The following is a 26,500-nucleotide window of genomic DNA, read 5'->3' as shown; positions in this document are numbered from 1 at the left end:
GCAATGGCTGAGAAGCTCAGGACTCAAAGCAGAGACTGAAGGATTTTTAATTGCTGCACAAGACCAAAGCCTCCCCACCAGAAATTACCAAAAACACATAATGAAAAGAAATATAACAAGTAACTGTAGAATATGTGGAGATCGACAAGAAACAATAAATCATATTATCTCTGGCTGCCCAGTCCTGGCTAAGAAGGAATATATTCACAGACACGACAGAGCTGGGACCTATATACACTGGAAGCTATGCCAACATTATGGAATAGCAACAGAAAAAAGATGGTATAAACACACGCCAGAAAAGGTCACAGAAAACGAGAAAGCAACCATACTCTGGGATATGCCAATACACACAGATAGAGAAATTAAGGCAAATAGACCAGATATAGTTGTCAAAGATCATGAAGAAAAAAAATGCTTTCTAATTGATGTATCAATACCAGCAGATGACAACGTTTCTCTAAAAGAAATGGAAAAACTTTCAAAATACAAAGACCTGGAAATAGAGATAACTCGAATGTGGAATCTAAAAACAGAAACAATTCCTATCATAGTAGGTGCCTTAGGTATAATAAAAAAATATTCAGACAAATACATAACAAAAACACCAGGACTTACAAATATATATAACATACAGAAAATTGCACGACTGGGTACTGCACACATTCTACGCAAAACACTTTCAATACAGTAAACATAAGAGCACCACAGCAAACCACAGCACGTTATAAAAATAAAACTACTGAATAATGATAATAATAATAATAATAATAATGATAATAATAATAATGATAATAATAATGATAATAATAATAATAATAATAATGATAATAATAATGATAATGATAATAATAATGATAATAATAATAATAATAATAATGATAATAATAATGATGATAATAATAATGATAATAATAATAATAATAATAATGATAATAATAATGATAATGATAATGATAATGATAATAATAATGAAGAAAGTGAAATTGAAGCTGTAGAATCAGTGGTTTTTCATTGGCTTTCAGTTCCGAAGAAGTTTCTCTGCTAGATTCTCAACTCTCACCAAGATAGAAGGACAATAATCTGTTTAATTCATGAGAAACCACAGATAAACCCTCACCCAGTGGACCATACAGTTTTTGCCCCCTCTCCTCGCCCCTCTCTCTCATATTTGGGTTCACTCAAAAGTTTCCCCCACCCTCTCTCTGCAACATAAATTGTCTTCCCACCTTGTCCAAAGAAATCGAGTTCAATGTTGCTGGTGTGGTTCCTGCAGTAGTTTACTTGTCAGTGTTATTGATTAAGAGCAATATCAACCTCAGTCAGTATATATCAGGTGTCTCCCAACTTAACTGTATATCTATCCTCTAGCAATACTCGATCGTCACCAGATGTTGGAAAGGAACTAGGCATGCATAGCTGAGTCCATTTGAAGCTATTGATCCATTCACCTATGTCCTTCCTGTTTATCTAGCCATCCATATCCACCTATATCTCTATCCATGTATGCCTGTTTGTCTATCTACCCTCCATGTCTACCTGTTTGTCTGTCCACCTGTCTGTCTACCTGCTGATCTAACTACTTATATATATCTGCCTATCTTTCTGTCTAATTCTTGCCTATCCATCTATTTCAATTCACCTGTCTCTCTGTTCACCTGTGTGTGTGTGTCTTGCTATATGTCTATATCTTGCTGTCTTTCTAGCTAACACCTATATCTATCTATTCACCTGTATTTATCTACCTGTCTGTGTATCTGTCTAGCTGTCTTTCTAGCTAATACTTATACCTATCTATTCACCTGTATTTATCTACCTGTCTGTGTATCTGTCTAGCTGTTTTTCTAGCTAATATTTATATCTATCTATTCACCTGTATTTATCTACCTGTCTGTTTATCTGTCTAGCTGTCTTTCTAGCTAATACCCATCTGTTTATCCACTTATGTCTCTCGACCTATCTGCCTATCCACCTGTATCTCTCTGTTTATTTAGCTCATATCCACCTGTCTCTCTACTTACCTGTATATCATTTTATTCCTTTTTGTGTCTTTTCAGTGTTTCCTAATGTGCCAGACCGACCAGGAATGCCCTGTGATGGAGAAGACCGTAAGTCAATTGATAAAATAAAACCATCTAAATCAGGGTCCGCAACCATTTTTTTTACCTATGAACCCTATTTTGATTCCTATTTTACTCTGCCAGATCCTCATAGCCATCTGATGTCTAAAAATATTCAATTCTATTTTTATCATTAACCCTTTTGTTACTACATTTATTTTGAGATGCTCTGTGTTTCTTTCAATTAATTTTAAATATAACAAAGAATTTAGTAAAATAACTTAGTTATCATTAAGCTAGTGTTAGGAACATAAATTGTGACCAAGGTTTGGTGGAAGATTTTAATTCAAAACTTTTGAAAACAAGACATTTGTACTACAGAGCCAAAATGCAGTTTTAGCCAGGCTGGTATCGAAAGGGTTAAGAATTGTTTCTCTATTATTTTAGCCCTTTTGTTACCATATTTATTTTGAAATATTCTGGTGTTTCTTTCAATTAATTTTAAAACAAAGAATTTAGTAAAATAACTTAGTTATCATTAAGACAGTGTTAGGAACATAAATTGTGACTAAGGTCTGGTGGAAGATTTTAATTCAAAACTTTAGAAAAGAAGACATTTGTACTCAGAGCCAGAGCTGGTTTCAGCCAGGTTGGTAACGAAAGGGTTAAATATTATCAGAAATTGTATAAAGAAAATTAAAATATTTTATGCATTGTAGAAGTATCACCAATTTATTGCAGATAAATTTTAACAACAAAACCTTACATGAGCCCTTAACGGTGACATGGGCCCTGGTTGAGAACCACTGAACTCGTCAAGTACAATTGAAAAACCTTCATGTTATTGAAATTGCTTAGTGCTGAAGGCTTCTTAAGAGATCTCTCTTGTTATATGGCCCCTACCCTATTCTCAGAAACCCTTAACAAATCTTTTACTATTGGACCCACTTATGTGCACACATGTGTTTCTCTCTTTGGATGTTGACCTTCTGAAATTACAAGCTGTGGTCAGTGTTCTCTGTTAGTTTCCTATCAACAAGTCTTCATGTAGCTCTGTGCATTCAAAGACCTGTGGAATGAAGGAATGGAAATTATATTATTTGAAAAACACAGCAAGGGTTAGTGACAGGAAGGTCATCCAGTTGTGAAATACCACTTCAACAGTATATATTCACCTAACCCATGCCAGCATGGATTAAAAAAAAATGGAAGTAAAACCCAAAGAACGAATGAATAAATATAATAATTGATAGATTAGAAATCCTGGGCTGTGATGGGAAAATTATATTTTTTGTTCCGCATGAAATAGATATTATTTAATTAATGATGATTCATCAATAGCACATATATGCAAATGAATTTGTAGGGAGCCCTTCTCCCTCTCATCATCATCATCATCATTTAACCCTTTAACATTCAGATTCCTCTGTCACATATAATGCTTATTTGTTGACATTGTTTTGTATTAATCCTGGATTATCTCATAGCTGTGAGATTTCAGTGATACGACTGTTCAGTTTTAGTATTGACATTGTAGGCTAGGTGTGAGAGGCCTGTTCTGGCTGGTTTGAACATAAGACCTGTTTTTAGAATGACAGCGTAGGGTACGTGTGAGAGGCCAGATCTGCTCTGTTTGAACACAAAACACATTTTTAGAATGACATTGTAGGGTACGTGTGAGAGGCCTAAAACAGGTTAAATATTTGTGCCTGATATAGCTGGTTTGAATGCGGACGGGTTAAAGTCCATCTTCCATGCTGGCATGGGTCGGACGGTTTGACAAGATTCAACAAAGCTTGAGGACTGTACTAAACTCCAGTGTCTGCTTTGGCATGGCTTCTATGACTAGACGCAATGAACTGGATGCTTTGTATGTGGCACCAACACTAGTGAGGTCACCAAGTAATCTGCAGGACAAGACTCATCAACTGAGAAGTGGTGGTGGGAGTAGTAGTATTAAGAGAGATAGCTTTACACCAGTTGATGATGGGAGGCTGAAGTCTGACAGAGGGACAAGAACGGACAGGTGTCTTGCAGTAGAGCGGATACATGGCTACCCCAGGGGTGTCAGGGTGTACACTCGTGGTACAAGAAGGTGAGTTAATTAATATTTTCAGTTTGTTAATTGCAAATTTACCTTTGTTTCTTCTTTCTCTGTGTTCAGGTAACATTTATCGGAGAGGTGCTAGGCGCTGGAGAAAACTGTACAGAATCAATGGTCATTTATTCCAAGCAAAACGGTTCTCAAAGGTAACGGCAGATTCCTATGCATTTCTATGTTGTGTCTTGACTTGCTTAATATAACAGCCAAATCTCCCAATATCTCCTTTTCTCTTTCTTTCTCTCTCACACATACAATATAAATTACATGCTATAACTTTGTTTGTCTGTCTTTGTGTCTGTGTATGTCTCCCCATCATCACTTGACAACTGATGCTGGTGTGTTTACATCCTTGTAACTTAGTGGTTCAGCAAAAGAGACTGATAGAATAAGTACTCGGCTTACACACATGTCTAGAAATAGACATGTGCATAGAAATATACACAGACGTATATATATGTGTGTGTGTGCGTGTGTGAACACACTGTAAAATACACAGGTGCACATCTTTACACACCTACACAAGTGTGTTGTGGCCACAACATAGCTGAATGGTTAGGGAGTTTGCTTTGCAGCCACGAAGAATCCATTACTCATCTTGGCTTGTCTTGTTGTCATTTAATATAGTTTCTGGTTTTGAATGGCAGCTTGAATATGACTCTGGGCTCACAACAGTTGTTCAATTTACAGAGAAAATGGTAAAAAAAATAATGTGCAGACATGGCTGTATGACAAGAATGTTGCTTACCAACCACATGGTTCTGGGTTCAGTCCCACTGTGTGGCACCTTGGGCAAGTGTCTTCTACTATAGCCTTGGGCTGACCAAAGCATTGTGAGTGAATTTGGTAGATGGAAATTGAAAGAAGCCGTCATTTATATATGTGTGTGTGTGTATATATATGTATATGTGTATATGTATGTATATATATATATATATATATATATATATATATATATATATATATACATATATATATATATATGTGTGTGTATATATATATATATATATATGTGTGTGTGTGTATATATATATGTGTATATATATATATATGTGTGTGTATATATATATGTATATATATATATGTATATGCATATATTTATATATATATATATGTGTGTGTGTGTGTGTGTGTGTGTGTCTGTTTTTGTGTCTGTATTTGTCTCCCTACCATCACTTGACAACTTGTGATACTTTGTTTACATCCCTGTAACTTAGCAGTTTGGCAAAAGAGACAAAGCAAGCGACTGATAGAATAAGTACGAGGCTTACAAAGAATAAGTCCTGGGGTTGCCTTCTTTGACTAAAACCCTTTTAGGTGGTGCTCCAGCATGGACTCGGTCACATGACTGAAATGATTAAAAGCATAAACAAAACGACCAAAACCTCCTACGTGAGCGGCATCGGCCCATGGATGTGGATTCCTCTGCTACAAGAGATTCCATCACATTGCTTCACTTGCTCAGTGATAACTTAGGAATTTCACTGTTTGTATATATATGTGTGTGAGAGAGGGGGGGAGGGAGAGAAAGGGAGACCGACAGACAGACAGACAGTGTATACACAGCTGTATGTGAATACATGTGGCTCCGAATGTTGGTACCAGCTGTCTTATCTCCTCAGTTTAAGAACAAGTACTTCAGTGTATGGACTTGCGTAAGGGCCCACAGGCCTCCCTACACCCCCGCACACATGCATGCACTGACCAGTTTTTGTAGCTCCGGTCCACTCGGCTGGCAAAAATGAGTTGTACCTGTAATTCAAAGGGTCCAAACTTGTCACATTCTCTGTTTCACTGAATCTCTCTGAGAACTACATTAAGGGTACATGTGTCTGTGGAGCACTCAGCCACTTGCCATATTAATTTCACAAACAGGCTGTTCCATTAATTGCATCAACTGGAATCCTCATCATTGTAACTGATGGAGTGCCAGCTGTATATGGTGAAAGTATGTGGCGTAGGGGTTAAGGTATTTGGCTCACAACCATAAAGTCCTGAGTTCAATTCCTGGCTGCATAGTGTGTCCTTGAGCAAGACACTTTATTTCACATTGTTCCAGTCCCCTCAGCTGGCAGAAATGAGTTGTACCTGTAATTCAATGAGGCCAGCTTTGTCACATTTTGTGTCATGCTGAATTTCCCTGAGAACTATGTTAAGGGTATGTGTGTCTGTGGAGTATTCAGCCATTTGCATGTTAATTTCACAAGCAGGCTGTTCCATTGATCGGATCAACTGGAACCCTTGTTGTTGTATATGTATGGAAATTCCATGCTGGGAATAGCATTAAGAGAGCACATTCCAAATGAGACGATTCGAGAATGGAGCAGAGTGAAAGATGTGATCGTAGAATACCATAAGCCCAAGTTACACCGGGCCAGATGTGTTAGAAGATTCTCAGACAACAGATGGATCTCTGCAGTTGTTGAGTGGTATCCAAGAGATCCGAAAGGGCCACTTGGAAGGCCTCCATGATGGTGGGAAGATGATTTAGCTAAGTGATTTTGGTTAAGACGGAATGGAATGGTGCAATTAAGACAGAATTCAAAGTGCATTGTGACCAATGGTGAACAGTAGCATCTGATGGTCTGGTCAATACTGTGATATATATATATATATATTTGTTTTGCAAATTGGCTAAACTGGCAATATGACCATCCCCAAGTACAACAACATATATATATATATATATATATATATATATATATGTCATGATCATCATATATATATATATATATATATATAATAATATTAGGGACAAAATCCAAAATTACAGGTAAAAACTCAATTAAAATCAATTTATAAAAAATAAAAATTAAATTGAGCTTTATAGATAAAATATATATAAAATATATAGTTTTAGGGAAACTCATCGATGAGTTCTTGAAACTTGGTTATTTTCCCTAAAACTATATATATATATATATATATATATATATATATATAATACACTCACATGGTGAGTGTGTTAGATAGGGCATTAACACTAATATGACTCACCCCAGACACAACATTTCCTACCCCCATATGACACCATTCTTGGCATTTAACCAAATGTTTAGAACTTCTGATTGACTGGGTAAATGGACAGAAACATATATGTAGGTTCCTTTATTTTATTTTTTTGCAAGCTTTACAACTTGTAATCGATTTATTTGTACTGTTATATTATCCATTATTTCTCCATTTTCTCCATTTTTTCCCTTCAATATTGATAATATATAATTTCAGTAATCCCTAACATACACCAGTGACTTTCGCATTATATGATAGGGATTAAACCAGTGGAATACCTTGGATTTTATAATCCCTAATGAGGATATAACTTCCTCAAATTAATTGGAAATACACACACACACAAGGTGGCGAGCTGGCAGAAACGTTAGCATGCCGGGCGAAATGCTCAGCGGTATTTCATCTGTCTTTACATTCTGAGTTCAAATTCTGCTGAGGTTAACTTTGTCTTTCATCCTTTCGGGGGTCGATAAAATAAATGCCAGTTGCATACTGGGGTCGATCTAATTGACTGCCCCGCCAAAAAAAATTTGGGGCCTTGTGCCAAGAGTAGGAAAGTTAAAAAAATCTATACATACACATACATATGCATCGATATTCACATTTCCTTATACATAAATACATGAGTACGGTGCTCTGTTACCTGAAAGAAAATGCATGGACAGGTGTGCAGACGGTCAGACAGTGGCAGCTCCTCCCCACCTTTATGTTTTGAGTTCAAATCCTTCCTAGGTCATCTTTATCATTCGTCTTTCCTGGGTCGAATAAAACGAAGTACCATTTACATTTAGGATGTGTTATAAGACTATTAAAACTGATCTCCAAGACTCAAATGGAAGGGTGGGTAAAAAAAAAAAAAAACTTTGATCTTGTCCAGATTTGATCTTTGGACCTACAGAGATCCATCACCACAACTCATAACACCATTGCTACTGCCACCACCACTACCGTGTCCACAACCACTGACTCTTGTAACATCAACACCACTACACATAACGTTGCCCTGACCATTACAACAATCACCACTACCACCTAGACTGCTACCACCACTGCAGATACTATCACCATTGGTATTTCTACTACTACCACCACCACCACCACCACCACCACGACCATCAACATGGTCAGCAGTACCTTTACAATCTCAACTACAATTTATATTACCCCCCCCCCCCCCCCAGTCACTACTACAGCTAATATCAGTGTCACTACCACCGCCAAGGCCCGTCACCACCGCCCCCACCAGCAGCACCACCACCCCCACCAGCAGAACCACCGCCACCAGCAGCAGCAGCACCACCACCACCACCACCAGCAGCACCACCACCAGCAGCAGCAGCACCACCACCACCACCACCAGCAGCACCACCACCAGCAGCAGCAGCACCACCACCACCACCACCAGCAGCAGCAGCACCACCACCACCAGCAGCAGCACCACCACCACCACCACCACTCCTACCATGACAAACCGGTCTGTAAAGCAACTGTGAAGGCTGACCCAACCTGTTAGTTTACTATTGTTCGAAGAGGGAAGAGAAAATGGAGCAGAAACTGGTGATGTGGAAAGGAAGAAGTCAAACAATAATTTCTTCTCAAGACAAATCCAGCACTTCAGATCACACACACACACACACACACACACACACACACACACACACACACACACACACACACACACACACACACACACAGAGGCATATATTTATAGACATACACACACACATACATACATACACACGCGCGCTCTCATAAACACATACTGTTTAATGTACATCTGTTACATGTTTTCCACAGTATATTTCACAAGTCTTTTAAGATGTCTTGTATATTTTCCTGTTTTTATTTTGTGAATTCATCTCCATTTCAAATTAAATAAACAACGTTAGTGCACACGTACACACTAATACACACACACACCTACCTACCTAATTATGTACATATATAGGCCGCTCCCTCCTTCCTTCACACTGGCTATGCATATAATCTATGTATAGCTTACTCTGTGGGACACTCCTGTCGCCAGCTGATGATCAGATATCACACGGAATTTCACCGACTCCCAGTGTTGTTGTTATTACTCTTATCCAGTGCCAAAGCATCATAAAGTTACCTGGAGAGATTTGGGGGTGTCGTTGTTTAAGGTGCTGTGATCCTATTAAGAAGAAGTGGTATTGTTATCACCTTCAACAAGCTATTCGGATTAATTATGAACAGAATTTGAAAGAGGAAGAAAAAGTTTTGAAAAAAGAAAAAAAATGAAAATGGGAAAAGCTAACTGGTTGGATTGTGATCATGAAGAGGAAATTTCTTTTGTTAATTACTAATTTTAATAATGTTGTTAATTAGCCAAAAAACAAACAAACACCATTCATGTATCTTGTAGACGTACCTACATATAAACATGCGATTCATTCATATAAACATTCATATTTATGTGCAGATATATACATGTGCTTAGAGACTCTTACATGTGGAGGGTGTGTGTGTGAACTACATATACGAACATTTATTCATATTTAGAGACATTTACACACACAAACACACACACATACACACACACACACACACACATATATGTGTGTGTATGTGTGTATATATGTGTGTATGTATAGAATTGCAATGTCCTTCATTATTCTTTAAATAATTGTGTTCTTTGTTATTTTTTAATTAAAGAAAACATGATTTATTATTATTATTATTATCATTATTATTATTATTGTAGTTTTTATTGTGTTTGAGTTGAGTTTTAGTTGAATTTAATTTAGACATTTCAAAACGGTAATTGATGGCTTTCAAGCTGCTCAAGTTGGTTCCGGTTCTGCCTAAAGCCATTGTGTCGTTGGTACGGCTTGTCATGAAGACAGTGCACCACATCAGGGCCCAGTTTAAAACCTTTCATTTCTTGACACAGAGAGCTGTCTGCTATTTTTGCTCCGACCGCATCTGGGGTCTCGGCCGTCAAGGATACAAATGCATCAACTGCAAGCTGTTAGTGCACAAGCGTTGCCACAAACTGGTGAAGCAAGTATGTGGAGAGATGCAGGTGGTGAGTTATTCAGACATTTTACTTCCTTTTCCTTGTTCTTGTTGTTGTTTAATGTTGTTGTTGTGAAGGTTCATGGCCTGCTGGTTATGGTGTTGCACTCACGACAGTGGCTTCAATTCCCAGACTGGGTAGTGCGTTGTGTTTTTGAGCAAAAACTCACCTCTTGTTGCTCTGTAATCATTTTGACACCCGACATATGACATACTCGTGCACCTGTACAGATAATGTCAAATGTCAATTTAATGGAAGTTTTGACAACACAAACACTTGATCACTATAAACAAATCATGCATGTGGATGTCCAGCAAGAGATTACAGAACCCTTGTCGGTCATCTATGACAGGAGAGTCCACCATACTGGTGTTGTTATTATTGTTGTGATTGTTACTGTTAATAATGTTGATGTTACAGCTGTTGTGGTTGTGTTCTTGTTTGATATTATTCCTGCTGTTATTTTTGTTGTTGTTACCATTATCATATTAATCAATAAAATTATTAATTTCTCACATTATTAACCACTCCACATCATTGTGTATGACGACAATAACAAACATCTTAAGGTTATTTTCCTTGCTAAAGTAGGAATTAGCCTTATAGGCCACATGATAGATTTTTTTCCATTTCACTCTATATTCTTCATCCCCCTTCACTAACCTGCCCTTACCCTCATTTCTTCTGCCACCCTCTTTAATCATGTCTTATTCTTTTCCTTCCCCTACTTCCCTCCACACATTCATTTCCATCGCTTCTCTCACTCTGTCGCTTTCATCCTTCCTCAACACATGACTCAACCATTTCATCCCGTTTCTCTTTACAACATCCCTCACTGGCTTCATTCCCGTAATCCTCTTCAATTCATTTTTTGCTGTTCTTACGAGTCTGTCCAGCACTTATTGTACATTAAATGAAGTTTATTCCAGCACCCATCTTCCTACCCACGACACACAACTAACTCCCTCTTTCCATCTTTCCGCATGCTTTACCATTTGCCCTCACCTTCATCTTTCGTATATTCACTCCATACAGTAATCCCTCTCCACATCATGGTTCACCTGTTGTGGTTTATTATTTAAGCTTACATGGATTCCTGTGTGGTGTAGTTTTGCATTTATAATAAAATAAATATATACAAATCATAAAAATTAAAAAAAAAATATACAGTACTGTTTCTACTTTGCGGATTTTCACCCATCACGATGGGTTTTGGAGGGTAACACCCATGATAGTCGGGATTACTGTGTATCTTTTACTCCTATACAGTCCTTGGGCTTCATCCTCAATGAATCCATTCTGTCTGCTATTCAATATTATCACAAGATCCATAGTGTACAGTAATTCCTACAACACACCCTACTTCATGCTTCCTGCCAGCAACTCCATCACAACTTTAATAGTCAGCTTAATATTGACCCTTAATAAGGCGGCGAGCTGGCAGAATCGTTAGCACGCCGGGCGAAATGCTTAGTGGTATTTCGTCTGTCTTTATGTTCTGAGTTCAAATTCCGCTTAGGTTGACTTTGCCTTTCATCCTTTCGGGGTCGATAAATTAAGGACCAGGTGCATACTGGGGTCAATCTGATCGACTGGCCCCCTCCCTCAAAAATTTCGGGTCTTGTGCCTAGAGTAGAAAAGAATATTGACCCTTGATGCACTTCCCTCTTCACTCGAAATTCTTTATCCTTACTGCTGAGCAATTGCTCACTCATACATCAACACCTCACTCACCAATTAGTTTTTCACTTGTAACTCTCTCAATATCCATGACATCCCATCACAAGAAAATCTATCAAAACCATTTTTTCCATATCAGTAAACTTAAGAAACACCTTCTCTCTCCCTCTCCTTCACCTGTAACTATCTGTCCTTCTCCTTCACCTGTAACTACCTGTCCCTCTCCTTCACCTGTAACTACCTGTCCCTCTCCTTCACTCTCCTGTCCCTCTCTTTCACCTGTAACTACCTGTCCCTCTCCTTCACCTGTAACTACCTGTCCCACTCCTTCACTCTCCTGTCCCTCTCCTTCACCTGTAACTACCTGTCCCTCTCCTTCACTCTCCTGTCCCTCTCCTTCACCTGTAACTACCTGTCCCTCTCCTTCACCTGTAACTACCTGTCCCTCTCCTTCACCTGTAACTACCTCATAATAATAACCCCATCTGTCATTCTTCTTCTAGGCATAAATCCAAACTCCATTCCATCAGTCTTTGCCTTCTTCTTCATCTTTGACTCCAACATTCTTTCACAGTTTTTTCCTTCCATTCTCCAATAATTTTATTTCCCTCTACAAGCCACAGTCCAAAGAATCCCTTTTTCCCCTTGGAAGAAGCAGCGACAGTACTCAACTCCCCAATCTCCTGGAATATGGTCTTCTGGCACTGCCAACTCACAGATTTCCATCATTTCCAAATCCCTGCTCCTTTTAACCCATCTCCCACAATTCCTGTCAACCGTTCCCACTTTTCCTTTCTTCATTACTCTTATTGCTTTTCGTCTTCTTTCTTGATGACCTGCTCTGCTGATTCAAGAAATGGATTCCTTTCTATGTCAGCATCCCATTCATTCTTCACATTCAACAACTTTCCTTTCTTTATATATCTCACCTGCCTTCCTTTAATTCCTGCCAGCACCATAATTTTTCTCACTTTTCTCAAAGTACAAGCGTATGCATATGCTCTGAGGCCTATAAACCACATTAAGAGGAGTCAGTCGGAGGTACCAATAGTAGAGGAGTCAGAGGTGCCAATAGTAGAGGAGTCGGAGGTACCAATAGTAGAGGAGTCGGAGGTACCAATAGTAGAGGAGTCGGAGGTGCCAATAGTAGAGGAGTCAGAGGTGCCAATAGTAGAGGAGTCGAAGGTGCCAATAATAGAGGAGTCGGAGGTGCCAATAGTAGAGGAGTCGGAGGTGCCAATAGTAGAGGAGTCGGAGGTGCCAATAGTAGAGGAGTCGGAGGTGCCAATAGTAGAGGAGTCGGAGGTGCCAATAGTAGAGGAGTCGGAGGTGCCAATAGTAGAGGAGTCGGAGGTGCCAATAGTAGAGGAGTCGGAGGTGCCAATAGTAGAGGAGTCGGAGGTGCCAATAGTAGAAGAGTCGGAGGTGCCAATAGTTAGTAGAGGAGTCGGAGGTACCAATAGTAGTCGAGTCGGAATCGAAGATTTTTGTTTCGATTCCATATCCCTGATTGAAAGATAACTTGATGTGTGATGTGATAATGATGCAAGAGAGAATGAGGAAGTCTGTGAGTGGCTTGTTCAATATCTTTGATCATTTCCATTCAACCGTTTCTTTTCTGTCAGGATACACCAATGTACCGCCAAGAACAGCCTGCCCTCAACACAGACGAAGCCTCTCAGAATGGATTACACTCTGCAGGTTAGATAATTAATGATAATTACACTAACAATGAAGACGTTAATAACAACACTTTCAAATTTCAGCACAAAGCCTTCATCATCATCATTATAATTATAATAATCCTTTCTATTATAGGCACAAAGCCTGAAAATTGGTGGAAGAGAGTTAGTCGATTACATTCACCCCCAGTACTTGACTGGTATTTTATTTTATCCCATAGGAATGAAAGGTGAAGTTGATCTTGGCTAGATTTGAACCCAGAGTGCAGAAAGCCAGAAGAGATTCCTCCAAGATTTTGTTCAGCACATTAACGATTCTGCCAGCTTGAATAATAACGATAATTGTTATGTTAATAATAATAATAATAATAATAATAATAAATGCCCTGATGCAGTACCAGGCAGTGGCTCTCATGGCTTCTGATCTTAATTGATTGGAAATGTTATCATGTACATTGTTTTGTCTTGGTATAAAAAGATGGGCTACAGCAAATATTCTGCTCAATACCACAGATTTGCTTGTCAGTTGTTTGACCACAACCAGTTGAGCATGTCCCTTACGTGGCTGACGATATGTGCATCTCTGTTCACGAGCAGAAGTAGTGGGGGAGCATCATAGCTATGTGTTGAGAGGAATTCTTTGAGGTTTGGATAATTCACCTTTGGAAACATGGGTGTTTTGCTCAACATCCTTAAACAAACTTTATTCAGAGACCTTTTGAGTGGGATGAGCTACTTGACCTGAAGAAAATTCTAACTGGTCCCCACCTTGATGTCATGCACTGTTTGTCTTGATATGAGACCACCATGTCACGCACATATGGTTGTGATGGATGTGCCTGGTATACCCTTATCAGACGGGTAGTCATGATGGGTATACTGGGCTTCGTATATTTTACCCCAGTGTCACTTTGATGGCATGCGCTGCTCTCTCAATAATGATTGTAATTCTTTTATTGGCCACAAGGGCTAATATGAATACACATAAAAGGACACACAATAATATTAAAAGATAAATACTGGACGGTACAATAATTATAATAATAAAAGATATCATGGATAGTAGATGAGCAAAATTATTAGATGTGTGTATTTGTTCCTGTTCTTTTACATTCTGTGTTCAAATCCTCCTGAGGTCAGCTTTGCCTCTCATTATTCCCCTGGGGTCAGTAAAATAAAGTAGCAAACGATAAAGTACTGGGTTTGATGGTACATCTAAAATCCTCTTCAAAATTTCAGATCATGTCTTTCTTTTAGAAACCATTATTATTATTATTATTATTATTATTATTATTATTATTATTATTATTAAGACATTTGTTGTCCAACCTAGTTCAGTTTTGTTGTTTATATTTTTCCATAGTTTTTATGATGGCTGTTTGTGTTCTTGTTGTGAGAAGCCTCAGGTCAGATCTATTTGAGGGACCCTTACTATGGCAGCCAGTTTGATTGAACAAACCCACACACTAAAGATGGGATACCATCCCGTCTTTAGGGTGGGAGTGTTTTGAAGTTTCAACGTTCAAAACTTAAAACAATTGGTCACTCATTTTAAGAGGGTAAAGTAAAACAACTGGTTCTGCAATTTGAAAAGGATAGGGTACAATAAATGGTCCCTTATTTTAAGAGTGTAAGGGTCCTTGTTGCAGAGAATTTTTGGCTGAAACACTGTGCTCTAGGACAGACACATATAGTGTTCCTGTTTTAACCCTGCTTGGACCAATCTCCCTCAGATCACCCCTAGTTCTATCAGAAACTCCTTATTTTCATCAAAATTTCATGTTCTGTCCCAAACACCAACTACATAATGACACAGTTATTTCATTAAATTCTTCATCATTATCAAAATTAATTGAAACAAAAGCCATGTATTTCAACAGAAATATGGTAGCAAAAGAGTTAAAGGGATTTACATAAAAACCATCCATCAAATTTAATTTATGTTCAAAATTTAATTTATGTTCAAAACACCAGCTTCATAATGATAAAGTTATTTTAGTAAATTCTTCAATATTTTCAATTGAAACAAGGCCACATGTTTCATCAGAAATATAGCAACAGACGACAGTTTTAGGATTTTTTCTTGGCTCCTATATTAAACAGGCTCACTTCAGTTTCTCATTGGCCCATTCCTTGGTGCTTTTAGGATAAGATTGTGGAGAAAGAAACCATTTTCGTTTTGTGCTTGATTAAATAATTTTTCTGTTTTCTTTCTTTTCTATTTACACCACCAATCCTTGCCACTGCTGCTCTGCTGCCAACACCATGGTTGCTGTGAACACCAATCTTTATGCTGCTGCTGTTGTTGTTGTTGTTGTTGTTGTTGTTGCCATCACTGACAGTCTTGGAAAGTGTTAAGAATGAGAGTAGCAATGAGGTTAGTTGAAAATCTGTTTCTATCTAAGACAGAGAACACCTAGACACATTCACTCACATGCACGGACACACATGCACCCTTACATACTAACTGGTTTACTTTATGCACGTGCACTCTGAAACACACACATTTATATCTACATCGTTATCATCATCATTTTAATATTTTAACCTTTTACAGAGAGGGAGCACTAAGCACTGATAAGTAAAATTGTGATGTTATCTGCCTGAATATGCTTGAGGTACGTTTGAATTGGTGAACAAGCTACTCACTGTGTTTTGTCATGGAAAATATATCACATTTGTTGACAAATGGTGTGTATACACCTAGATCAGCTCACAGTGCCCCTTACCCAAACGGTGGGATACTTGCATTTTGGAGTAGTTATCTCCTCTTTGGTGACAGACACCAGGCAGGTGGCACTACGAGCTGATTGAAGAGACTGACTCTCTTATGCTTTTCCAGTTACCATACAGTGACTGGTAGTGCTATACAGCGGCTCACAGTAGGTAAATTACAGAGGGGGAACGCTAAGCAGTGATAAGCAAAATTATGGTGAGCTGCCATATAGTGCTACAGTGACTGGGAAAGCATAAGAGAGTCAATCTTTTCAATCAGCTTATAATGCAGCCTGCCTAGTGTCTGCCACTGAAGAGGAGATAATTACTCTGAAATGCTAGCATCTCACAGTCTAGGTAGGTGACACTGCGAGCTGATCTAAGTGTGTGTGTATATATATATATATATACATACATACATACATATATATATATATATATATATATATATATATATATATATATATATATATATATATATATATATATATAGATAGATAGATTCAGGTGAATATGGTACTTAAGTTTAGGCACCAGAACTTAGTACAGTATTATCCATACAATTTCAAAGTAAGGTGATTAAAATCAAAATAAAAACCATATCCTTGTTGTTTATTTTTATATATATATATATATATATATATATATATATATATATATATATATGTATACACACACATACATACATACATACATACATACATATATATATATATATATATATATATATACATATATATATATATATAAAGTATATCTCGTTTCTTGATAAATGGCGTGCGTATATATATATATATATATATATATATATATATACGCACGCCATTTATCAACAAACGAGATACACTTTCCATGACAAAATGCAGTGAAGAGCTTGTTCCCCAGTTCAAATGTACCTCAAGCATATTCGGACTGATAACATCACAATTTAACCTTTTATTATTTAAACCAACCGAATCCAACGCAAATGGTTTTGCTGATGGCAAGGCAACCTCACTAGTGCTTGTGCAAGAAAATTGAGCCTAGTACATTCTGTGTAAAATGGTTGGTGATAGGAAGGGCATCCAGCTGTAACTGCCATGCCAAAAGGAGATATTGGAGCAATATTTGGTCCTCCTACTGGTTGGGTCCTGTCTAACCATCTTAGGGATGCCAGGAATGAAACTTGCTATATGATGATGGTGATGATATATCTACATCCATACACAGAAGCAATCAATTTAATATTACACAATATACACACACATACATACACATATATATAAGGCAATGAGCTAGCAGAACTGCTGGTCTGCTGGACCAAATACTTCGTGGCATTTCGTCCATCTTAACATTCTGTGCTTTAATTCAGTCACGGTCAATTTTACCTTTTGTCATTTCAGGGTTAATAAAATAAGTACTTGTTGAACATTAGCGTTGATCTAAACAAGTTACCCCTCCCCTAAAATTGTCGGATTTGTGCCAAGATCTGAAACCAATGTTGTATATAAGAGGGGAGGGGCTGAAAAGTTCCTGGCTTTGGGTAAAAGAAAATACAGGAGGATCATTTAATTATGAATTTATTCGATATATTTCCCTCTCAGATTCACACACTTATTGCAGCAGTCCTTCAGTTCTTCTAAAAGATTGCTTTAAGATATATGACGTATTTTATAAATATGCCTACTCAAGTATCATAACAGCATGAAACTATTTGTAGCTCTTTCGGTTGTGTATATAATTTGAGATATATATATATGGTGGGTGCTGGAAAGTTCCTGGCTTTGGGTAAAAGAAAATATGAGAGGATCAGTTAATTATGATTTTATTGAACATATTCCCCTGCTTATTGCAGCAGTCCTTCAGTTTTTCAAAGCCCTAAAAAGAACTTGGAAGATTGAGCCTCCAACTAGACCTCTCTAGATACCTTTAAAGCCAGGAACTTTCCAGCATCCCCTCATATATGTGTATATATATGTGTATATATATATATATATATATATATATAATTCTATGATATATATATATAATTCTATGATATATATATATATAATTCTATGATATATATATATATAATTCTATAATATATATATATATATCTATAAATATATATATATATACACACACATATACACACACACACATATCTCCATTCTCATAACCATAATCAAAATTTAATACAGGTACAATATTGATTTTCTGGATCTATTGGCTGGTTCCAAAGCCTTTCCATATTACCAATTCTTCCAAACCATACCCAACCCAAATATTCTACCAGGTTTATGTTTATACTGACCAGATTCAGCTTCTCACACCTACCCTACAGTGTCATTCTGAAAATAAAAAAAAACAATCACATCATTGAAATCTCAAAGCTACAAGATAATGTGTGATTCATTCAAAACGATGTGGATAATTAAGGATTACATTTGACAGAGTAATCTGATGCTAAAGGGTTAAACAAATATTAAATTTTGTTAATTAATTAAGAGGTGTTTCTACATAATGCAAATTAGTCTGGATTACAGGAGGTTCTGGACCATAAGAGTCCTGAAAGTTTGTGTTGTACCTGTGTTAAGATGGAAGTAGATATGACAAGGTAATAATTCCTCATACTTATACTGAAACAGGGACAGGGTCGAGATCAGTGTTTCTCAACCGGGGTTCCCTGGAACCCTAGGGTTCTGAAAAAGATTCCTAGGGTTTCCACGAGAAAGTGTGAGATAAGCTGATGCTAATTTCATGACCGTAATATTACTATACATGCACACCATATTATTGGTTGTTATAATATTATAGTATAGACATCATACTATCAAACCTATTATGTTACCCCAAAAAATATATCAACCACACACACACACACACACACACACACACACACACACATATATATATAACCACATATACATATATATATATATATATATATATAACTGCACATACATATATATATATATACACACATAACCATACACACACACACACATATATATATATATGGTATTTACTATGTGAACTATGATGGAAAAAATATGAGAAAGATATGGTATGTAGTTTTTTTGTGCAGGGGTTCCTTGAGAGATGTAATTTATTTTAAGGGTTACGCAAGGGTTGAGAAACACTGGCCTAGGCCAAAGATTTGCAGGGATCTCACCATAGCCATATTGCAATTGCATACACATTCACAGTCATAATCATGGACGCGCACACACTCACGCGCACACACTCTCACACGCACACACACTCTCGGAGACATACATTCACAGACATACACATGCTAATACATGCATATTACATACATACATTCATACACATTGATACATACGCTCTCTTGCATATTCATGTACACAATCTAACACACACATGCACACACACTCTTTCTCTCTCATATTCACACACATGCACGCACACACACACACAAACATGCTAACACACATATGCACATACATACACACACACACACTCTCACAGGTGCGTGAATACACACTCTCTCTCACATATTTGCACACACTAATGCTAACATGCACATACGCTCACAAGTGCACACACACTCTCACAGTCACTCACACACACACACACACAATAGCACACACTCTCTCTCTCTCTCTCTCTCTCATATTCGCACACACACTCACAGGTGCACACACACTCTCTCACAGTCACACACATACACACACACACACACTAGCACACACATCCTTTTCAGAACACACATACAAAGCTAGAAATCCTTCTCCATCCTTGTCATGATTTTAACCATTCCGTTCCATTGCCATGAAAAAAAAAATCCTAAAAAATGCACAATTGTTCATCTTCAATTCTCGTTACCAAGGAGACAAGCCCTGCCCAGACGCCATCAACAGAGGTATTCTCTTATTTTATTTATTGCTTTGTCTGCTGCTGTTGATGATGATGATGGTGATGCCTGTAACTTACATGTCTGGATTGTGCTGATCCTTAGTTTTTTATAGTTATTATTACTATTTTTTGTCCTGCATTAATATCCTAATGTGCTTAGTACCCCTGATTCTAATGCATTTTACTTGTTGCATATATATATATATTAGCGCATGCGTGTGTGTGTGTGTATGTGAGGGTTAATGAAGCTACCAGTGGTTTGATGTACGGAGATATTTCAGTGGTTATGAAGCTTGCTACGGGGGGAACATTAGTACTCTTCTCCATCCTGGATGAGAACACCAAGATGGAAACAAGGACCAATGTTTCTCCATGTAGCAGACTTGATAATTGTTAAGATATCTCTCAGCATGAAACTATTAGTAGCCTCCTTAACCTACAAACAAAGGATATTTATCCTACCAATGCAGTGTTAAGCACTTGCTCTCACTGTTCAATATTAGTGCAGATATATATATATATATATATATATATATATATATATATATATATGTATATGTGTGTGTATTTATAAATATTTATATATTTATGCATATATTTGATTTATATTATATTTACCTATTTCATTTGCGAAATTGCCTGAGCTTCAAAATTTCTTTCTTATATCGTATATTTTCAAAAATTATTTTTAGTTATTTTATTGTTTTGTTTTTAGTTAGGTTTTTATAACTCTCTCTCCCCTTCTCTCTCTCTCTCTCTCTCTCTCTTTTTGCTGCCATCTGAATGTTTAGCTTTGTATTGGAAATGGTCACCAGTCTGGTATTGGTTGGCTAAATGACAATGTCCTTCTTACTATTTGTTTCGCTCACTTTCTCTGTTACGTCCAATCCATCCATGTCAACATGGAAGATGGACATTAAAGGATTATGATGATTTCTTTGTCTCATGTCAACATCCAGAGATAACGTTTGCTTGATGTATGCATCACTGGACTTCCTCACCATTATTAACATCATCATTTAATACCCTCTTTTCCATGCTCGGATGGGTCGGGTGGAATATGTGGAGGTTGATTTTCTAAGGCTGGATGCCCCTCCTATCATCACCCCCTCACCTTATTTGCAAAGGTAACGTTTCCCTATAGCTAGACACATTTTTTTAATCCTATGGAAATTGTAAACAAATGGATACAGGAGTGACTGTGTGGTAAGTAGCTTGCTATTCAACCACATGGTTCTAGGTTCAGTCCTACTGCATGGCACCTAACCCTAATCCTAACCATCTTCTACTATAGCCTCAGGCCGACCAAAGCCTTGTGAGTGGATTTGGTAGATGAAAACTGATAGAAGCTCATCGTATATCAATCTATCTATCTATCTATCTCTGTGTATGTATGTGTGTATATATATATATATATATATATGTCTATATGTCTGTCTTTGTCCCCGCCACCATTAATTGACAACCGATGTTGGTGCGTTTACGTCCCTGTAACTTAGCGGTTCGGCAAAAGAGACTGATAGAATAAATACTCGGCTTACAAAGAATAAGTCCTGGGGGTGATTTGTTTGACTAAAAGGCGGTGCTCCAGCATGGCTGCAGTCAAATGACTGAAACAAGTAAAAGAATAAATGACATACTGCTTGTATGAAGGTGATGCTTGTTTACAACCTTCATGCGATGTCAAGATTAGGGTTCATACACAGTAACACTCCATCAGTAATGACAACAAGGGTTCCTGGTGATCCAACCAACGGAACAGCTGTCTCATAAAATTAATGTACAGGTGGCTGAGTACTCCACAGGCATGCATACACTTAATGTAGTTCTGAGGGAGATTCAGCGTGACACAGAATGTGACAAGGTTGGTCCCTTTGAATTACAGGTACAACTCATTGTTTGCCAGCTGAGGGGACTTAAGCAACGTGAAATAAAGTGTCTTGCTCAAGGACACAATGCATTGCTGGGAATTGAACTCGCGACCTTATGAGCATGTGCTGAATACCCCTAAACACTAAGTCATGGACCTTCACCAGGGAATATTTACTTTGCATCAGAGCAGTTAAGATTTGGCAACTGGAAGTGAATCTGGCCATAGTAAATCTACCTTGGCCATTTTTGTCTTACCCATACCAGCATCAAATGGTAGACCTCAAAGCTCTGATGATGATGATGATGATGATGATGATGGACAGAAGGGAAGGAATGGTGTTTTTTCTCTAGAACTGCATTAATTGTTGCTTAGTTCCATGTGTTTTGATTCAGCAGACCTATAAAATGGGTTCCAATCATGCCCATTCCATCTTTTATTCAGATATTCTATGTTCAAGACTACATTTACTTCTTGTCCAATGCATCCCATTTTTTTTTCTTTTCCTTTTTTTTTGCTTTTTCGAAGATAGCAACGCATGATTTGAAGGACATTTGGCAGTTGTTTCTAGCAGACTGAGCAGCCATATAGAGCAGTGGTTCTCAACCCCTTTCAATATCCAAGCCAGATCCCAAACCTGTTTTTTTTTTTTAAGGGGTCACACCAAAATAACGTAGGACACAAGACAATTAAAGAATTTATTACATTTATGGAATAAAGTTCATTGAGGGCCACCATGAAGATGCTTGAGGGCCGCATTCAACCCTTGGCGCTGCGGTTAAGAACCACTGATCTAGAGACTGCTCTGTTAGCATGTAGTGGTGTGGCAGATGCATGACTGAAATTTTCATAGACATGTCTGATTGCTTGAAGACGTCTGAACATGTCTCCATATACAGGTTGTCAATGAAACCAACGGATCTATGATTCTTTATTTTCCTCTTTCTTTTTCTGTCCCTCCCTTCCACCTTCACTCCTCTCCTTCCCTCCCTGCCACTCTACTTCTCCTCTTGCCCTCCCACTCTTGCCAGAAAAAAACCGCAAATTACTTTTGGGTTGCAGTTGTACTTTTTTCATCCTTGCATCTTATTGGGTTAGTGCATAATTATTGCGGTTTTTTTTTCAACAAATTTTATTCAACGAAAATAATAACAACATGTAACAAAAACATCTTTAAATGATTATTCCGGAGCATATTCACCTTCTACCTCAATTGCTGTTTCCCAATTGCCTGGCAGATGATCAGACCATCATTTAAAGACGTTTTTGTTAAATATTGTTATTGTTTTTGCTAAATAAAATTTATTGAAAAAAAGCCGCAATAATTATGCACCAACCCAATAATTTTGGATTGCAGTTGTACTTTTTTCATCGTTGCATCTTATTGGGTTGGTGCATAATTATTGCGTTTTTTTTCAACAAATTTTATTCAACAAAAACAATAACAACATGTAACAAAAACATCTTTAAATTATTATTCCAGAGCAGATTTCCCATCTACTTCGATTACTGCTTCCCATTTGCACCGACCCAATATTTTTGGATTGCAGTTGTACTTTTTCCGTCATTGCATGTTACAAGGCAGCAAACTGGCAGACTCGTTAGCATTTCAGACAGAATGCTCAGCGGCATTTTCGTTTGGCTTTTTTATATTCCGAGTTCAAATTCCAGCTAAGGTTGATTTTGCCTTTCATTCTTTCTGGGCATTGATAAAATACCAGTTAAGTACTGGGGCTGCTGTAATTAGCTAACGCTCTCTGCTGGCCTTGTCCAAGACTCAGAAGAATTTTGCATGATAATTCTTGAATATATATATATATATATATATATATATATATATAGTTCAAAAAAACAATAACAAAAAAACAACAAAGTGAGGACGTGATATGGATAGTATTATTGGACGCTCAGGAAAGGAAAGAGAGAGTGTATGACGTTTCGGGCGTAGCCCTTCGTTGGAAAGATGGAAAGTTCGGAGAATGGAAAAACGGAGAAAGAGGAAAATGGTACCGATGCCCACGAGGTTACATTATGAAAAGACCGGAAGAGGAGGTGGTGGGGGAAAAGTTCTTTCTAAGACAGGAGAGTGAAAAAGGGAGATGAATATCTGTGCGTGTGCGGAAGTCTGCGAGTGTGTGTGTGCGTATGTATGTGTATGTGTGTGTGTGTGTGTGTGTGTGTGCATGGTTTGATATATATATATATATATATACACAGAAAATTAAATAGAGAAATACAATTGACAATCTAACAATTTATTTATGTTGTAATATAAATATAATATAAATATAATATAATATAAGACAACATAAAAAATTATTAAAAAACTAAAAAAGCCAACAATTTTTTGTTTAATAATTTTTTTATGTTGTCTTATATTATGTTTATATTATATTTATATTATAAAATATATAAATTGTTAGATTGTCAATTATATTTCTCTATTTAATTTATTGTTTGTATTTTGCATTTATACCCCTATTTCTGTGGTATTCAACTGACGTACCGGTGAATTGGATGTTTTACCCCGTTGAAGAAATTTTTTTCTTCGTTTGTTACATTATGTATATATATATATATATATATATATATATATGCGAGTAAAAATAAATACAAAAAAAGGGGTTTTGTATGATTGTGTATAGAGGAATATATTATTTTGTTTAAAAGAGTTCCAACACTGTCTGTTTTTTATGTTTTATTTATATTCCTGCAAAACCAATGTGGGATATAGAATATGGAATATACAATATATAATATAATATACAATATATAATATAAAATAAAAATGGATGTCTTATTGAATATATGGAATATGTCTTATTGAATAGATGAAAAATGTAAATATTGATGTCGTTAATATTAATTGCCATTATTATTATCATTACTATAATTATTGTTATTGTACATAATAGAAGAGATTATTATAATTATCATCATCACTTATATTCACCCCCAGCACTGTACGTCAAGGTATATCCTGATTGTCTCCATCACCATCTCTCTCTCCTCCCCTCTCTCTTTCTGCCCGTCTCTATTCCTTTCTCTAAGTCCCTTTCTTTTCCAACTGGGGGTACTTTTGTAGCTCTTCCACAGCAAGACCCCTATCTCCATCCCCCTACTATTATTTTTAACCTCTCATCACCTAGCACAAAGCTACCTCCCTTAATACTACTCCTTCCCCAGCTGAGGGAGCTTCACCTTGCAAATTGCTCAGCGACCTCATTGGTGCTGGTGCCATGCAAAAAAAAGCACCCAGTACACTCTGAAAAAGTGGTTGTTGTTATGAAGGGCATCCAGCTGTAGAATCCACAATTCCTAGGTTTTGTTGCAGATTTAATTACTCTAGTATTCTTTTATTTATTTCAAGTCATTTGACTGTGGCCATGCTGGAGCACCAACTTTAGTCAAGCGAATCGACCCCAGGATTTATTCTTTGTAAGCCTAGTACTTATTCTATCGGCATCTTTTTGCCGAATCGCTAAATTATGGGGATGTAAACACGCCAGCATCGGTTGTCAAATGATGTTGGGGGACAAACACAAATACGCAAACATATACACACATACATACATACATACATACATACACACACATATATATATATATATATATATGTATACGACAGGCTTCTTTCAGTTTCTGTCTACCAAATCCACTCACAAGGCTTTGGTCTGCCCGAGGCTATAGTAAAAGACACTTGCCCAAGGTGCCATGCAATGGGACTGAACCCAGAACCGTGTGGTTGTTCAGCAAGGTACTTACCACACAGCCACTCCTGCACCAATATTAATTATTACACAATGTGACTGTGACTGACCAGACTATCAGATGTTGTTGCACATCACTGGTCACAATGTGCTTTGCATCATTTTAGCCATCGAATGACACCAGCCCACTTGACAGCGGTGTGTCTGTGAAAAGATTGTGGGAATTAAAAAATGTTGGGTCTTCGACAGTTTATGACAAAGAAAAAAAAAAAAAAAAATCAAAGACCAGTTACTCTGTTTCTTTGCTAACAGGGAGTCAAAGAAACAATCGAGGTCTCAATGATGCTGGGATAATCAGTAGTTAACTGTAGTTATTTCGGTGCAGCCAACAGTAACTCATTCCTTGTCTCTCTTCAACAGGTGTTACCCTCTCTTTTCTAACTCATCCTCTTTGTTTGTTCTGCTTCAGTGACTTTGCTGATCTTTCTCTCCCCTGTTCTGTTTCCTTGTTTGAAAACTCTCCAAAACCATTTTCATGGCCCTGACCCCTCTCACTGCAAATTCTAAATTCTTGTTCCACTCTCATCAGCACAAAACTGTTTTGGTTTCTTTCTTTATAATCTCATTTTTATTCTCTAGGTCTTCCTCCTCTTCATTCTTATGTTTTCTCTTTTTCTTTTTTTTCCTAAATGCTTTTATTCCATCACAGGACACCTGGTCTGATGTCACATCTGATAGCGTAAGAGAAACACTACTGATGTTCTGTTATCGATTCCCACCCACCTAACTA

At 37.3% G+C, this 26,500-nt stretch overlaps 1 protein-coding gene across 12 annotated transcripts in view; it reads left to right on the top strand.

Annotated features, from left to right (window-relative positions):
* Positions 1 to 26,500, top strand: part of LOC106871364 (protein kinase C iota type) — a 234,465-nt gene that overhangs the window by 108,851 nt on the left and 99,114 nt on the right. For 8 of the 12 annotated variants that reach the window (XM_089342950.1, XM_089342949.1, XM_089342952.1 and 5 more), the window contains exons 5-10: positions 2,058 to 2,108; positions 4,225 to 4,310; positions 10,088 to 10,222; positions 13,519 to 13,594; positions 15,918 to 15,952; positions 20,105 to 20,137. In XM_089342950.1, the coding sequence (XP_089199076.1) occupies positions 2,058 to 2,108; positions 4,225 to 4,310; positions 10,088 to 10,222; positions 13,519 to 13,594; positions 15,918 to 15,952; positions 20,105 to 20,137 (416 nt within the window). Of the gene's footprint in view, positions 1 to 2,057; positions 2,109 to 4,224; positions 4,311 to 10,087; positions 10,223 to 13,518; positions 13,595 to 15,917; positions 15,953 to 20,104; positions 20,138 to 26,419; positions 26,450 to 26,500 lie in introns of all 12 variants that reach the window. The other 4 variants (XM_089342953.1, XM_089342946.1, XM_089342945.1 and 1 more) reach the window with 2 other exon arrangements.

Source organism: Octopus bimaculoides, chromosome 26 (genome assembly GCF_046866305.1).
Source record: "Octopus bimaculoides isolate indiv1 chromosome 26, ASM4686630v1, whole genome shotgun sequence".
Lineage (NCBI taxonomy): Eukaryota > Metazoa > Mollusca > Cephalopoda > Octopoda > Octopodidae > Octopus > Octopus bimaculoides.
Note: the sequence above shows the minus strand (reverse complement) of the source record. Positions and strands in the feature narration are given on the sequence as shown.